The sequence below is a fragment of the Thalia democratica genome, chromosome 1, assembly GCF_965202585.1.
Source record: "Thalia democratica chromosome 1, ktThaDemo2.hap1.1, whole genome shotgun sequence".
Lineage (NCBI taxonomy): Eukaryota > Metazoa > Chordata > Thaliacea > Salpida > Salpidae > Thalia > Thalia democratica.
This window is the reverse complement of record NC_139165.1, coordinates 31,865,241-31,883,269: the sequence shown is the minus strand read 5'-3', so window position 1 is coordinate 31,883,269 and position 18,029 is coordinate 31,865,241. Positions and strand designations below refer to the sequence as shown.

Here is an 18,029-nt window from a genome sequence, read left to right as displayed (position 1 = left end):
TAAACAAATTTAATTTCATCTAGCCAAAAACACAGTAATTAAAACTGATAGAAGATATTACTATTGAATTAAGTTTTAAGTATATAGTATCAAATTATTAAAGCCTGCTATAAACGAATATAGAACTTTGTTTATAGAATGGCCAAAATTGAACTTAATGTAGTTAATAATTTTCAAAAAAAAAATTACTTTTTTGGTAATGAATAAACTTTTATTATTAAATTTAGTTTATTTACAGAAAAACAAAAGATAAATTTTGAAAACAAATCTAAATTAAATTCAGCTAGATTAAGGAAAACGTTTAAAAATCGACTCAGAAAAATGTTTAGAATTGTTAGTTTATGTTTTTCGCACCCAAAAAAAAGCTATAGAAATATTTTAATATAACTTAATACTAAATTATTTTTGAAAAAGAAAAATATTTGCATCTAAGTACATTTTGAGCAGAAACACTTAAGAAAAACAAAATTTTGATACAAAGCAATAAATTTTGCACTTAGTGATTGCTTCTTTTAAAATGTTTTGTTTTCTTTATAAAACACTTAAAATAGAATTTTTAACGTTAAAAAATTGTTTGAATTTTTTTAAAAACAAAGACTTTAATATGAAGTTAATTAAAGCTAAAATTTCAGTGTGTATTAGCAAAATCAATATTTAAAAATAAATTTATACTTTAACTCAAAACGCTTCTTTAAAAGCTACTATTTAAAGTTAACAGAAAGTTGCACATTAAAACAATAATACGGACACATGAAAAAGGTAATCTAGAAATTTTGCCATAAAAATGGAAGCATTAGTACAGAATGATTTAAAAGTAGCAAAAAAAAAGTACAAAAAATAATTAGCTAATATGTTAAAAGCAATTAAATATAGATCTAAACAATAAACGTTTTACAAAGCAAAACTTGAACTCAAATTTAACTAGGCACTAAAATTTAAGACTAACATTTTTAAGACATAAACTTGTAAAAGTAAACGTCACTGTTTTCTTATTTAAAATTTGTAAAAGCACCTGTAAAAAATTAATACTGTTATGCAATGTTATAAACTACAGGAAAAAAACATTGGGAACTTAAAAATTATTAAAAAAAATCTAAGTAGTTAAACGCCGTTTTTATAGATTTTCTTATTCTAAAAAATACATTGAAATTCATTCTAACTTAATCCCCTTTCTTTTTATTACCCCGACCCTCGCAAATATTTCAGGTTTTAATCAAAACAAAGTTCTACGTAGAACCATCGACTTCAGCTGTTTTCCCGTCACTCGCATCTCCATTCAAGCAGGTTGTACAGTTTTCAGAATTAGGAATTTGTTGAAGGTTGCTTGATACATCACTGACTTCAGAAGAATTTTGCTCTTGTTTCAATTCTTCCACATTTGCAGGGCAACTTTCTGCTGTTTTCACTTCAAATTTCTCTTCTTCTTTAAGTGAAGCCACCTTGTCCTCAGACAAACTACAAGTGATGTCTGCCAGATTATTAGATAAATTACCTTCACTGTCAGTTGAACTGTGACTTGTACCACTTTGTAATTGGTTGCTATTCACATCAACAGCGGTGTTCAAACAATTTTTATCTGTAGTCTTATGTCCGTTCAGAGCTTCCACTATCTCATCTACGCTTTCCTCTAGCATCTCTGAGCTTGCCATTAAATTGTTTAATGTTTGTTCAGGCATGTCATGAGACTTTTCTTCGATCAGCTTACCTACTTCTAACCCATCGCACTCAATTTGCGAGTTTGTATCTACGTTCAAATCTGAGATAAGGTCATCGGTTTTAATAATTTCAGGTATTTCCGCAGTTCTCTCAAGTTCACTTTCTTGAGATGCAGGTAAACATTCTTCTTCAGTACTGCAATCAGATTGGAAATTTTGCACCTCATGAATGACAGAACTGTTCATCGATGACAAAGTGTTTTCTATAACATTTTGAGATGGTATTCCTTGAACATTTTCCTGGTCTGTTTCAGTATTATTTACTACGGATCCATTTAATACTTCTTCAGCTAGTGGTTGTGACTCCATAGTGTTATTTGAAGTTGCGTTTGGCTCAGTACCTTCTACAACATCATTTGATAGAATTTCCGACTTTGTACAGTCTTCTTTTACAACTTCTGAAAGCTCTGATCTTTCAGTAGGTTTAATAAAACCTTCAGTAGAACCTTGTGGAGCCGATTTATGGTCAGGTAAGTTCTCTGACTCTAATCTTTCTTCTTCTGCATCTTCTTTCACATCTAATACTTCAACAAACTTCACTTCAATTGAATCTTGTGGCTGTTGCTCTCCGGTGTTAGACTCATTTACTTCTACTGCAGTCTCGCTTGAAGCTTCAATATTCAAAGATTCCTTATCAGTGTCACCTGAAACTTTGTCTAACTCCGAATTGACTTTTACGTCTTCGAGAACACAGCTGCTCCCTTCAGCATCTCCTATTGTTTCTTGTTTAATATGTTCTGTACTAAGCGCTGGATCAACAATCTCTAATTGTTCCTTATTGCCAGAACTGTGACTTTCCATATGTTCTTCTCTACTTAACGGAAGAATTTCAAAAGATTCGTCGTCGCCAGTCAGGTCTTCAATTTTACTTGTTCCGATTATTTCCAAATCTTCTTGTTGGACCGCGTCTTGTTTGTTTATTACGTCATGGTTATCTTCAGTGTTTGATTGCGTCACACCATCTCCCATCTCCATTGAACTATTGACGTCAGTTGTATCTGTTAAAGATCGGTACATACATTTTATTGTTATAACTAATAGTACAAGGTTTTTTTAAGATGGTGCTTTCAACATTAAGAACTAATTATATTTATTTGGATTGTTGATAAACTCAAACTAAGTATAGTTAGTGAATTTAATAAACGCTTACTAATAATTTTCTAATACACCAACTTATATTTAAATACCCTATATTTTGAGTTCAATACACAAAAAGTTTACCAAAAAATAACAAACCTGGTGAATTCAATAGTTCTTTATTTTCATTGTTTTCTGTTGTTTGTTGTGATTCAATAACAATCTCTGATCCTTCTGTTTTGAGATTTGTATCAGCTGTTTCATTCTCTTCTGCTCTGGTTTGTTGAGTTTCTTCATTCACCGGTTTTTCCTTTCCTTCATTGACTGAAATCTGTTCTTCTTGCTCGTCATTGGCTGACACTTGTTCTGCTTGGTCCTTGTTGCTTTCTTGTAAAAGTTCTTGTTCGCTTTTTTCTTCGGTGGGTGATTCTTCTGATTGCTGGTTCGCTCTTTTCTCCATCTCGCTCGAACTTATTATCACGGGAGATACCTGGAATTTACACAACAAACTGTATTCATTCTAATGCTACACAAGCACATAATACTAGGTAAGTAAATAAAAGCAAATCAAAAAACAATTTCAAAAGTTTTAAATTTTAAAAAGTGTCAGGTTCAGACGACTACTTTGGGTGCAGGTGACAAGATTATAATAAAAATTTCGAATAAAAAAAACACTAATTATGACACTAATTTACCTTTTGTTTGGTAAATTGATTAACAAACTATTGCTTCTCTGCGCAGTTAAGTCTAGGAAAAAAGAAAACAAATAAAAATTCATATATTTTTACAAACCTGATGGTAATCCACACTGCTGATGGGAAGCATCTCCGGCGAGTTTTCGGGAGAATCTTCTTTTGTTGCGTCACTATTGACTATTGTGACGTCATCATTTGTTTCGTCATTGTTATCCGCTTTGATCGCGGCCGAGTTTATTGATGACGTGAGGTCCATGTATCTGAAGAAAATATTTTTATTAATTTTTAATCTTTTCGATCAAAATTTAAGTTTTTTTACTAAATAAAATACTGGCTTATAAGCCTTCTTCATATGTTGATTTTTTTATCCAGTCTAATTTTTTTTTTAAATAAGCATTTTAAAACAAATTATATTAAATGTAATACAATTTACAAAAAACAGACATATTCCTGTTTAAATACATAAAGCTATTTCAACTATCATAAAAGTGAATGTTTAAGGTATGTAAGTTTCAATAGAGAGAAAGTATACTTAAAAATATTAAAAATATATATATATATATATATACAAAAATAAATTACAAAGCAGTATTCTAAAAAATGCATATAATCCTTTTTAAAATGAAAATTAGTTTAAGATAAGCACTCGCCAAAGAGAATTTAACTTTTTTAGTCAACATAATTCCACATAAATGTTTAATGTACAAAAAAAAACAAATTTACTTTCGATAATTGATAAAACATTTACTTTTCTAAAACCTAGTGTTTGGAATACGTACAAAAATATTGATTCTTATTCTTTACAAAATTTCTTATTAGCAGTTGTGTAGCGGATTTCAAAACTTTTTAGGTAAAACAAGTTTTAAGCTTGTGTGTTTCGAACATGAAGAGAAAAGTATTTTTAAATTTTAAACACTTGCAACTTGCAAGTATCTTCTAGAAAACATACATAAATTATGGATTTGCTTGCAATATAACTTTTACTTGAATAATATCTTAAATTTTAAAATGATGACTGAATTATTATTTTCAGAACTAAAGTAAAACTGCATTTATGCTTTTTTCAGAGACCATAAAATACCTTATAGGTTCTTGTAGTAACATTTTTCTTTGTTGTTCCTCTTTATTGCGATTGGTATAACGTAATATGTTTTTCAATAATTCTTCTTGCTTCTCTGCTAGTTCTTTTATCTGAAAAAATAAAATTTTATAAACCTCACTCAAGAAAAAAAAAATGACAGCTTGCTTATATTGTTATAAGTTTTATAAGGAGTATAAATGTGAAAGCATACATTGTACAATTCACACTGACTATCTTGAAAATGTTTAATTCATATGCTAACAGCACATAGTCATTAAAAAACACATGATAAATAGTTCATAAAAAAATTCATTGATAAAAAAAATATGTTTATAGTTATATATGGTTCTTTTGTTTCGAGTGTACGTTTAAAATATATAGTCGTTAAAAGTATGAACTTAGTTTTTTTTTTTTAGTCTTAAAATGCAAAGATTAAAAATTAACTAAAAAAAATCAAAAGACAATAATAACTTAAAAGAAAACCTCGTTATTTTGTTCTTGAGGCCGGTCAACATCCAGCCTGTACAATGACTTGTTTATCTTGGCTGCAAGTGAAAGTGCCATCAGACCCGCAACCTTAATCGAATTGTTCCTCAGATCCAATCTTATTATGCGTGGAGACTCAACTAGAAACTCCGCTATAGCTATCGCTCCTATTTAATTGATTTAACAATTTATTTTCCTTTGCTTGATTATTTTTGTTATTGCTAATGTGATAAAAATTTACAACTTTTACTTGCTCCTAAATAAAATAAATTTGATTAATATTTATTAATAGCACGTGGAATAGAAGAAAATTTAAAAAAGTTAAAATTTAAAATTATAAACTTTTTCAGTGTTTACTTTTTAAATTTTATAGTATGTACTTATATTGTAGCTTTATTTACAAATTAGTGTAATTAAATCTAAGATAACATTATTAGAACTAAATAACACTAAAGTGTATTAATAATATTTGAACTTTACATGTAAAATTTGCATAAAAAGCATGTTGACTTGTAGCAAGAATTTCCTCGTTATTTATATTAAAACAAATTCCATTAAGTTTCAAAAAAATCCATATGATATATAAATTACATTAGTGAGATTTTTAGACGACGAAAGCTTGGTACTCACATACATAAAAATTACTTGACACTTAATACATCAAAATGCATACAAATTTTTGTTTAGTCTTATCAATCTTCTTATAAAAGTCATAAAATAATGTTTACTGCAAAGTCTAGAAGACTTCATTTGCTTATGGACATAAGACTTCTCGAAAAGTTTTTGTAGACATAATAATAAAAAATTTATTAGATAAAATTTTGCATTTAACAATATTTAAATGATTATTGCGTCGTATAAAGCTTTTATAAACAAGACAAAAATTCAAAACAAACGTTGCAAGCTTTAAACGAAAAAGTTCATTCAGAGATAGCATTAATAATTTATGTAAAAAAAATTTCAAAACAATACCGTGAAGTTTGCATAACAAAACTACATACCAGAAACAAGGTACATTTATTACATATATTTTTTTTTATACTTTGTTTTAACATAACAAATTTTAAAGCCAAAAAGGTATAAATTGAAAGGTAAAAAAAAATATCAATGAAAAACGAACCATCGCAACACTAGCAAAAATATTTCCAGCAAAAACACGCAAGAACAACACTTCAAAAAATGACAATCCAAAGCCATGTGACTTCATGTGACATCATTCAAATTCTATTTTGACGTCATAATGGAACTTCATTTGCGCGGCGCGAAAAAGATCACAATGGAATACATTAAGGCGAAATGTGTGGATTTAAAATACCTTTTGTCTGAAGATTTGACAGTTTTGATGGTTTGAAACAGTTTTTGAATAATATTTAACTTTTTGTTTTGATAGGCAATTTTATTTTTTTGTTGCGTAAAACACTAAAAGTGCGTAGTAAAATAAAAGAAAAAATGTACTTGTCAGCAATTATATTTTATAGCAGTGCAGTAATTTTATTTGGTTATAAAATGCTAAATTTTATGCAAAAATGAGCACTGTAATCAGTTTTTTGCTCTACTTTTAATTACCTTTTAGTTTAAATAATAAAATCTAATTGAAAACCATATATTTAAACCTTAAAAACTAAGTTACAAATATATTAAACATTAAGATTTTTTTAGATTACTGCATATACAACACTTAAAAAACATTTGAATAAAAATAATCATAAACAAAAAATTCTATCATTGAAAACTTTTTTTTATATTAAGAAAAAAGCTGTTAGCTTATTTTGTTTGTAGCTATTATTTATAAACCAAGACATTACTGTTAGATAAGTATAAAATAACATATATTTATAAGTAATTTTTTTTTGTCAATTAAAAATGTTTTTGTAAAAACTCACTGAATATTTTTGATAAAAATATTTATTGTTTGTGACTAATTAAATCCATGAGTACAAAAGAAAACTCGAATAACTATGTAAACAATGAAAAATTTTTTTGAATAAGAGTTTTAAGTATTTTTTAATAGTATGAATAAAATTGTATTCAAATTTAAAAATCATTATTAAAAACATAAATGTTAAAACTGCTTTTTTTTGAGTAAAATATTGATACATATATGTATAACATGGTTGGAGATTATATTTAGCAACTGAAAACTTCGAAATTCTCAAGATTTGAATTGGAATTTAAATTAGCTTGACGTACATTTTTATAGAAATAGAAAAACTAAAAAACTTAAAATTTTTTATTTAACTGTAAGACAGTATAAGTATACATACAATTACCTTTTGTCCAACAAAAAGAAACTATTTCAAGTTTTGACAACAGTTTTAACCAAATTCTCACCATTTATTTAACAACTCAAAAAACAAAAAAACAACAGAAACAAAATACTTTACAGTGAATAACAACGTAACTGAAAATTTCGCAACTTATAAATATGTCTTTTATGGTGAAGAAAACTTAATCTGATGTAAAAAATTGAAAAAAAATGTAATAAGAACAAAACTTTAAAACAATTATTTTATTCGTTAGCAAATAAACAAATAAAATATTTTAAACAATTCAAGTATATTAAATTATTATGATCATGATCAACACGCTTAAAAAAACAATTTTCTTAAGCATTAGACAACTTTGAGGTAGCAAAAAAACAGTTTACAGCAAAACACCAATCATGTGACCTCACATGACATCACTTGTTTCGGTGTTTGTGACGTCATAATACAAGTTCATTTGCGGCGCGAAAACCGACAGATTGCAGTTTGTCTATTCAATCATTTGTATACAACTGAAACAAATTTTTTAATATTTTGCTCTAAAACTTCGTAAAAAAATTTTTATTTTTAGTTTTTAATCTTCCAATTTACTACCTTTTAGAAACCTATATTTGGAACACAATGGCTAGCATTATAATAACTATTTTTACATGAACTTGAACCTGAGAGCTGTCTAAAGTTTTGACAGATCTTCTTTCATTCGAAATACCATAAATATAAAATAACATATAAAAAAACATTAATAAATTCTGAAAAAGTTTCAACAAGCTCTGTATATTTTTAACAATAATAGTAATAAATATTCATTGACAATGGTATTGTGTTACTTATGGAGTAAATTTTAATTAATTTTATTTCGTTTTCGTGTACATTTCTTTTTAGAAAATTAAAATAAATTATGCAAACAGTCATTGATTTATTGTTTATCTAGAAGTAAACAATACATTCTTTCATCAAGTTTAACACTGCTCTATTCATAAACATTTATGTAACATATATTTGGCATATTTAAAAGTTGAAGTTTGATACAGTTATCCACAATATGACAAAAATTAGTGACTTAAGTGATTTTTTTAAACCTACTAATTTTACTGACTTACTATACAACTTTTCCAAACTATATAAAAATAGAAGTACTCATCAGCAAAGTTATATTAGAAGTTCTAATTTTATAAAGTAAAACAATGTGTACTATTGTAACAACAATTTAGTTCCCTTATATTTTAAGAAAAAAATTTGATGATAATCTTACAAAACTTAAGTTTATAGGAAGTTAAAAACAAAGAACAAAACTGTTACTGTAATGTTTCCGATATATACAACTAGTTCTTTTTTTTTAAGTTTAAGCACTACAAGTTACCAGACTACTAACTTAACCATGGAGTATAGCTTATTATTATCTGAAAATTTATGGGTTTTGTTTGAAAACAAACTTATTTTCATTTTAAAAGTAAACTGATGTATTAACTATTCATTATTACTAAGCTTAAGTCACGAGTTCAAAAAAACATTGTAGTTACTTTTAGAAAATTATTCAGTTAATAAACATAAAATTTATAATAAAAAATTAAATGATAGCAAGGTTGCATTCTCTTTTTATGCTAAAAAGTCTTGGTATGTGAAATCAGAATTAAGATTAGTTAATTCAAGTTTTAAACTGTTTTTATCTTACATCTAATAAAATTATGAAATATTAATGAAATAAAAGAACTAAAAATGTCATTATGTGAAACAAGTAAAAATATACAAATCTTTCTACGATAAAAAAAAAAACTAAATTACCACTTTATATTAGCTTACAATAAATAAGAAACATTATTTCAATCAAGGCCATAGGGGGGGTAGGCCATGTTTTTTACAAGTTGATCTTATTTTATAGAGTTTTTACTAAGCTTCAAGTTGCTTCTTACCGTTTTTAAAAATTCGAATTAGTTTTTGAGATATGACCGGCCAAAGTCGGGCCGCATAACAGGTTCCTTATGGGGAAGGAAAAACTAAAACGGCGAAAAAAGACTAATGCATTCAAAATCTATCTCCTCCTTCATTTTTTAAGCAATCTTCTTCAAACTTTCACAGTCTATTCTTTATACAATAACAAAAAAACGTTATTTGTGACTTTAAAAAATTTCAAGTAAAAATACCTTTTTTTTGAAAAAAAAAAAAAACTTTTGATAAAAAATCTCTTTTTTTTTGTCATAAAATTTTTATTTTTTTTAAATTATTAAAATTCACAAATAACGTTTTTTTCTCATAATGTAAGGAACATTTCCTGAAAATTTGAAGAAGATCGCTTGAAAAATGAAGGAGAAGATAGATTTTAAAGCCCGTTTTAAAAAACTCGAGAAAAACAGCTTTAAAGTTACCCTTTATAAAGACAACCCTTTATATAACCGGTCATAAAAAAAAAGTTACTTAATATTTTTAAAATCTAAAAAAAGCAGAAATTTACTATAATATAAGTCTATATGTTATTTTTGGTCAAAAAATGGCTTCTACCCCCCCTCCCCTATGGCCTTAAACTCATTTCTAACAAGACAAATCTAAAACTGTTTTATCACAGTATTAATAATACTGATATAAATTTTTAAGTAAAGATTATAAAAAACTAAAATTATAAAAACAAATGCAATGTAAGTATTACTTAAAAAGCAATTTAAATTAAGTATTTCAACTTGAATCTAAGTTTAAGCTTCTTTTTTTTTAGTTCTCAAAATGTTGTATTAAAGAAAATAGTAATGTTTCAGGTTCTAAAAATACTTTATTCAAAATTCAGACCATAAAATAAATACCACATCAAAAGACAAAGATTTGACCGTGTAATTAGCTTAACTAAACAAACTGAAGTTCTGAATTAATAAAATGCAATTAACATTAAAGCTCTTTTAAATTTACGTTGCAGAGTTTTAAAATTTATTAAGCTAATGCGTTTAATATTACATTTTTTAATACTTATATACAGTATTTTTTCAAATTATCAGTCATGAAATAAAAAACTAATAACTTTTTGTCTTTAGTAGTGAATAGATAAAACAAAAGTGCCTTTATATAAAGTTATTTTAGGTAAACTATCGAATTTTAAGGAACAGATGTATAAAACTGTTTTAAGGAACAGATGTCTTTCATATAAAAAATAAAATTCGAATTATCTAAAGTACTTACTTGAAGACAACAATCATTAAAAAAACAATAATAGTTATATAACTTATAAACTGATGAAAAGCAAAACAGTTGTTATAAAACATTCAATAACATGTTAGACAATACAAAAACAATATTTAAATAGCTGAATTGAAATACAAAACAAAAGTTTACTTAGTAAAAAAACATAAGTAAACAGAAAAGCATGTCACATTTTATGTTGCGTCACAAGAGATAAGACTATGACTAATAATCGAATTGACGCGGGAAAAAGACGACATATTTGATTTTTAGGATTAATTAGGGGAATTAATACCGGTTTAAAAAATGTATTATTTAAACTAAATCTTTTTAGAAAGTGAGTTATATTTTGTGACTAACAACTGTTGCCATTTAAAATACGAAGATTGATTGTTTATCAGTTTTCAATAAAATAACGACAACCCAAACTATTTGTAAAACATTAAATTAAGAAAATAAGATTCAAAAAGTCGCTATAGCTAAAACAGATTGCACTAAAATTGTTAGGAACTTAATGCTATTCTTCTAAGAGATGTTCGTTATTTTAAAAAAATAAAATTTATACTCCTAAAATCCAAAGCTTTTCTTTTATGAGAAAACACACTTTAAAGCAGGGTTTCCCAAAGTGGGCGATATCGCCCCCCTGGGGGCGATTTTAGTAATTTGGGGGGCGATAATTAGTAAGGGGGCGAAAGGGTGGGCGATAACTAGTAAGGGGGCGAAAAGGGGGCGATTTCAAAATTTTGGGCTGTCATAAGACTTTTACTTTTTTTCTTGCTATTTTACTAATTTTAGCTTGCTATTAATTATTTGACCCTGAGGTGAAACTTAAACAAAAAAGTTTCTTTTATTTATGTAACAGATAAAAAAAAATCAAGTGCTTATGACTCCTACTTTCAAGTAAATATTTCCTTATTTAACAATTACATAGATCATAGACGATTTAAATCCCTCTCACTATTTTATAACCTGACATATATGTTATTTGGGATCATAAATGGTTTGTAAAAACTATGTTATTTATTATTAACTATCACCTCATGATATTTCCAGTTTTTTTTTTTTTGAAAAGTCACTAAGTTAGACTAAGAAATAAAACTATACAGAGTTGCCAATTTACCTAGAAACCTGGAAAATTCTGAAATTTGACAATTTAGGCAAAAAAATAACTTAGAAAAAATCTGGAATTTTTAACAATTTTAACATATTAAGTAGTAAAATTTAGATTTGACACAAAAAAGCTATCATATAGATAAAAATATGGATCCCTTCGAGGCAGATACTTTTGAAGTAAACGACTTACAAACTCACCTTGAACTTAATGTAAGTTCTTCCAAAGAACGATATGAAAGCTTTTGGACTCAACAAAAACTAAGGCAAAAGTATCCAATCATTTGAGAGGAATTTAGACTGTTGTTTACAGCTTTTCCTTCTAGCTATGTTGTTGAGAAAGCTTTCTGTTCAGTTATCAGCATCTTGAGCGAAAGATCTAATCTAGATATTTATAAAAGAGGTGACTTAAGGCTCTATTTTACTGATTAAGAATCAGATTAGGAAAACTTGCAAGCAGTCATGAACCTTATCCTTCACATAATATTAGACTTCAGTAGCAGACATTATTTTTTGAAAGTTTTTTAATTTTATTTGATCTTTTGAAATATTTCTTATTTAGCCCGGTTTGTATTGTATTTAAGTAGTCTTTTTAAAATAATAACTTTATTAAGCTATTTATTCTACAACAGGTTTGCATAATGCCTAATAAGTATTAATTATGGTAGACTTCCTCTTGAGTTCGTCTTTTTTACCCAAAAAAAAGTGCAAATTTATATTTTCTTAAATTTAAGTTAAGTAAAGTCAATTACTAACTAAATATTTATAAAACAAAATATATATAATATTTAATAGCTCGTATAGATCTTTTTTTTTAATGAAAGTTTGTTTTATATTGAAGTGGATTTCATGTTTAATCTTAACATTATTGCATATAACTTATTGAAATTTTTCATTTTGTAAAAAAAAAATTGTAATAATTTTCTGAGTTTGCACTTTTTGATTTTTTTCAAAGTGCGAACTCAAGCGGAAGTCTACTATATTTATTAAATGGTTTATGTTTTAAAGTTGTTAATAGTTTTATTTTGACCTTGTTAATTTTGTAGTTCATTTTCGTCGTTTTACATTACACTAAAAGTTTTTATAGCATAGTGATTAAAATATTTGTTTGAAAGACAGGTTTTTGTTACTACTTGTTTAATCTGTATATAACTTATATCACTATATAACTATTATCTGGTTGGAAAATTCTGGTAACCATTAAAATTTTTATGTCTATAAAGAATTTTTCGGTTTTAAAAGAGTATAAATTTGAGGTCTCTATTTCAAATGACTTCTACGTTTTCATTTAAAAGTTTCTTAAACTCAATTTTATTTTCTAACTTTATTTATTATTGTTAAAAAAATTATTATTATATAAGGAGTTTTAAACTATTAATACAACTGTTTTTTGTATTATCTTAATTCAACATATATTAGCTATTAGAACATACTTAGTTTATTTTAATACTTCAACACTAGCTTTTAGTTTTTCACTGTTTTCCTCTGTTAAATTATTAGAGGCTAATAGCTAGAAAAAAAAAATTAAACAGAACTAAATAAGCCATCAGAAAGACTGCTACAGTTACAAAAAAAATTTAACCTAGTTAAAAGTTTTTTTTAATTGATTACTTTCTGTTCTCAGAATTAACTGTAAAACATTGGATTTTTTATTTTTAAATTTTAATAAAGGAAAAAAATGTTAGAACTAAGGTTTAGTTCCCTAAAGATTATTCCAAGTCAAATACTATTACATGGTGTTGTACTACAAAACAAACAGTTTAAAAAGTTTAAATTACTTCACTTAAGTACTGGAAGTTTGATGATTGAATTCAGCAAAAAACTGTTGTTTTTAACCTGTATAAAAATTAGATTGAAAGCTTTATATAATTTCAAGTGTTAGATTATGTATTTTAGAATAAGTTTAATTTAAGAGTTTGGTTTATAAAAGTCAGGAAAATTTTGGTAAAAAGTCAGGAAAAAGTCAGGAAAAGTCAGGAATTTTTCTCAGCTTGACCAGTGGCAACCATGTGTTCATTATTTTATAGTTTTTTAATCTCTGGTATAGTTATTTTAAAATATGCCTATTTATAAAATAGTTTAAGTATTTTGTGCGGCTTAAATAAGTTACTTAGTATTAACTTCTAAATGTCCGAAATTTGTTTTATGTGATATTATTATAATGTCAGGTTTCAGTTAAAATTTCAGATGGGTAACGTACAGCTCAGATCGAGTCGCAGATCCAGTTGAATTTCGACCCGCTAAGTAAATTGAAAACTACTTGTGCAAAATAAATAAAATTTATTTTATTGATACTTAACATTTTGAAATACGCTTTCATTTCGCTTTCAGTTCACAATAGTATTTTCTAGATCACAATAATACTAAATCATTTTATTACAATTTTGCTCGAGTTTTTTAATTTTCTTATTTGTTATTTTTTTAAATCATGCAGCCCGCATTTACCTTTTTTTAACGAGTTGAAACTAGAAAAGATATTTTAGTAAATATGAATTGCTGACTACAAAAGTTGTCCACCACTGGCCTTAAAGTTTCACCAGTTTCACAACAGTTCATAATTAAACAAGATTGATTACAGATTACACAAGGCTTTTTAATAATTAAGTACTTTAATACACTTTACTGGGCTTCTAAGAAAATAACTGTAAATTATTTTCTCAAGCCTTGTAAACTACTTTGAACACAAAAGTGCGTGCATAAGAAGTACCAGGCTAAATTAAATTTCGAACACAACTTTTTTTAGCTCAAAAGTTTGTACACAAAAGAAAAACTACTTTTTAAAATTGTGGGGGGCGATTTTTTTTCAAATTACTGAAAAGGGGGCGATTTAGTAAATGAGTTTGGGAAACCCTGCTTTAAAGTAATAAATAATAACCAATGTAAATTTACAGGTTTTTGAAAAACCAGTTGTTTTTAAATATATTGTATCAAATACAAGATACAAGTTAAATCAAACTTTTAAAACCTTCAATTACTTATAACTATGCTATTTTAAATAAAAGTTACTGCTGCTTAAGTTATTCAGAATAAAAATTTATACGAAATGTTTAGCATTTTTTTAAATAGCTTATTTGTAATTTGTAAAATTTCAATAAATTTCCAAAAATAGTGTGTAACAAACAACAAGAATTTACAAATTTAATAAAACCTTTTAGTTGTATACAAGCTATTTATAGATTGTAATAATTGTTAACTTTTTGTAGATATTGCTACAGAAGTTAAGGAATTTATATTTAATATATTTAAACAAAAAAAAGGATGTATTTTAATTGAGAACTTTTATCTCAAAATATTTTGAATTTTATCCTTTACCTATCAAAAGCAATATTTGAATATTTGGCCACACTTTTAGAAACTAGTCTAAATTTTATCATGCCAGACTGAAACATTATCTAAAAGTTATATTAAGGGTATATATATATTTATAATATAAAAGGTTATTTTTTATCTCTATGAGTCAAAATTTCCATCTTTTATTATTTTTGGTATAACAGTGTGTGAAAAAACTAAAATTCACATTTAAACAATTTGTTTATAGGTCAATTTAAAATAAGTGAACAAATTAATACTAACTCACATCCTGTGGCTCATTATGTACTTTCTTTATAAATTTGTAAACAGTTGCATTATATTTTTGAAACTATCTTAGTTCAAAATATAATAAGATTATATTCAATTTATCTTTTTAAGATTAAAAATATTCCACAGGAAGTAGGAAATACATAAATTAAACTTGGAATTTTTTAATGACTAAAATAACCATTAACTTAAAATAACTTAACTTGAATTCTTGAAACACATTAAAATGTAAATTAAAAACTCAAAAAATGGTTAGATGACTAAATATGGATATTGAAGTGATAGATTTTAATGTATTTACATACAGATTTATTTTCAACTTTAAACTGTTAAACTTAGATGCAAATTTATTAGGTAGTGAGCAGGCAACGTGCTTATTAATTTTGAGAGCCTTCACTTTAAAGCGTTTAATCACTTTTTTAGTCAATGAAATTCAAAATTATCAAAATCTCATTTCAAACAAGTGAATATTTTAAAATGTTTCCAAACGTTTCTTAATAAAAATCTATGCGTTAAATATTTCTTCAAACAAAATAAGCGTATAACAAACTACCATGTTTGTGACGTATTTAGAATAAGTTTTACTATTTTCTATCAACGTTTATATTTTAACACAGTATAAAATACATTAACAACTGTTAAAACAAAAATACATATACAACAAACTACCACAGAGACTTCTAAAATATATAAAAAAGACATACCAACTTTCTACATATACTTTGACAGTTTTCTATACAAATTTAAAAATAACAAGCAGTACAGCAAACTTTCACATGTACTATTTTATTTTAAACTTAAACTGTAATTAATTTTTAATTTAATCTTTTTTGAATTTGAAAACAAAAAAAGAACCTACACAAGAGCCTCAATTGTTAATTTGTGTTTTTTTTTAATTAATAACAAACGAACCTTCGCAAGTGAGTTTAGTACCGACGAGACCAAGTCTCAACAATGATTCGTTTCTCAACAAACCGTCTTTCAATATGGATGCGGAATGATCTCCCAGGAAATTCTGACCCAAGTTGAGTGTCTGCAGGTTTCTTGATAGTGACTGAAAAAAAATTAAAAATTTATATTGAATGAAAAATTATAGTCTGTTTGTACTTTTCAAGCTACTCTTTTCGTATTTAAACATAAAAAATCACGTTTGAAAGTAAAATGCAGTACTTAGAAGGAAAACATAATTGATAATTAATTTTCTTTGTAAGATTTTAATTAAATTCAAAGTTTTGTTAACAGAACAACATTAGTTTTAATACCCACAGATTCTAAGTCTTTTTTATAGAGCAAATTCTATAAAGTCAAAAAATATTTTCATCCATCTTGTTGTCTTGTTATAAACCGTAAATACTGAGTGTTAACAACCAATCCGATCATATCAAAGCAGTAGTAAACTAACCAGCATAATAGCGATCTTGTCAACAGAGTGGTAAGAAATTTGGTTGTTCCAAAGAACCAACGTCTGCAAGCCAGTATTGTGGGAAACTTGGCAACCAGACGCTAGCCCGTTACAGAGATGGAGGACTCCGGAGTCCTGTTTGAATAAAGTAATGTTACTAATTTAATTTAAACTTTTTGAAAACTCATCTTTGTATCTATTTCAAGTATAAATACTTAATTTAACATTAGCTTGTCAGGTAACTTTTACTTTTTTATAATTTTATTTATAAGTAACTTCAGTAACCTGTATATTATTGTTTCTGATGTCCAGCAAGGTAAGAGTGTTGTTCCATTTCAGTAATTGGCACAATTGTATTGCATCTGATTGGTTGAGATGGTTGTCTGCTAAGAACAATTCCTTCAGTGTTTTGTTCGGTTTTATTGCAGCGACTGTTGGAAAAATATTAACTGTATTCGGGTGTCTATGCATATTTCATGTTACAAATAGTTTATGTGTATATTAAATAAAATTAACATATGAAGCAAACTAAAATTTAAATATGTTGATAATGTAAAGTCTGGAAATTGTTTGTAGTATTAAAGTGTATAAAAAATAGATATAAAACTTTACAAAAGTTTTTACAAATGCAATATGATAATCTAGTTTATTTTTTTTAAACCAAACTCTATGGTAGTTGAAATTTGTGAAAACTTTCACGAAATAAAAAGGTCACTATGTGCTGCTTTTTGAACTCAAATAAACTATTCTGCACCAGCAGAAGTTTACTTTTCAAAACACATTTACATACTTTTCATAAAAACTAGTTTTTTGTGATATAAGTGATATTTCTCGATATCACTTGTATACAGTGATTATAAACTGTAATGTTTCTTATCTATTGAAAAATGTAAATTAATAAACGTGATATATATAAACCTTCAAAAACGCAATCATTCGCTGTTGCATTTAAAATCAAAATTAAACCACTTTATAGCCTACTGAATTAAACTTGTCTGAGTAATCCTAAAAGGTTTTTATGCGGTCACTTTAAAAACTGTTTTTATCTAAATTGACACATCAGAGCAAAAAGAACTGAATTTTCAACTCCTGATTTCAAGGTATATCGAAAAATTTATATGCTTACTAGTTTATAAAGAATTTATATTTTTAAATATATTTAGCTTTACAACTAGGTAATTATAAACAACTTTTTAGCTTAGTTTAATTTCAACAATGTTTTGAATACATTTGCGACATTCTGTTATATTTATTGCTTGTAAAATGTATGGAAAAATAAAAATTAAATGCATATTTAATTCAGTACAACTTTATGGTTTTTATACTTCAAATAAAAATAGTTAATACAATCTACCATAAAAACAACTCATTTTATTTAAATTACTAGTTTAACAAAAAAAAACTACTTTTCAATATTAATTTATTTTTTGCATTATGGTTGCTTTAAAAACCTGTAAATGA

General features: G+C 26.3%; 1 protein-coding gene across 1 annotated transcript; it reads right to left on the bottom strand.

Moving 5' to 3' along the window:
* Positions 1-1,027: 1,027 nt before the first annotated feature.
* LOC145835288 (uncharacterized) lies at positions 1,028-17,039 on the bottom strand. Its single transcript, XM_082942861.1, has 8 exons — positions 16,854-17,039; positions 16,569-16,703; positions 16,079-16,220; positions 5,052-5,221; positions 4,569-4,678; positions 3,585-3,747; positions 2,952-3,282; positions 1,028-2,713 (listed from the first exon to the last, which is right to left on the bottom strand). The coding sequence occupies exons 1-8, from the start codon at positions 17,037-17,039 to the stop codon at positions 1,227-1,229; spliced, it is 2,724 nt and encodes a 907-aa protein (XP_082798987.1). The 3' UTR covers positions 1,028-1,226.
* Positions 17,040-18,029: the final 990 nt, after the last annotated feature.

Coding starts and splice junctions, on each gene's coding strand:
- LOC145835288 (XM_082942861.1), bottom strand. CDS start 17,039: ATGCATAGACACCCGAATACAGTTAATATTTTTCCAACAGTCGCTGCA. Junction 3,748..4,568: donor TTACTACAAGAACCTATAAG/GTATTTTATGGT, acceptor TATTTTCTTCAG/ATACATGGACCTCACGTCAT. Junction 3,283..3,584: donor GCAGTGTGGATTACCATCAG/GTTTGTAAAAAT, acceptor TGTAAATTCCAG/GTATCTCCCGTGATAATAAG.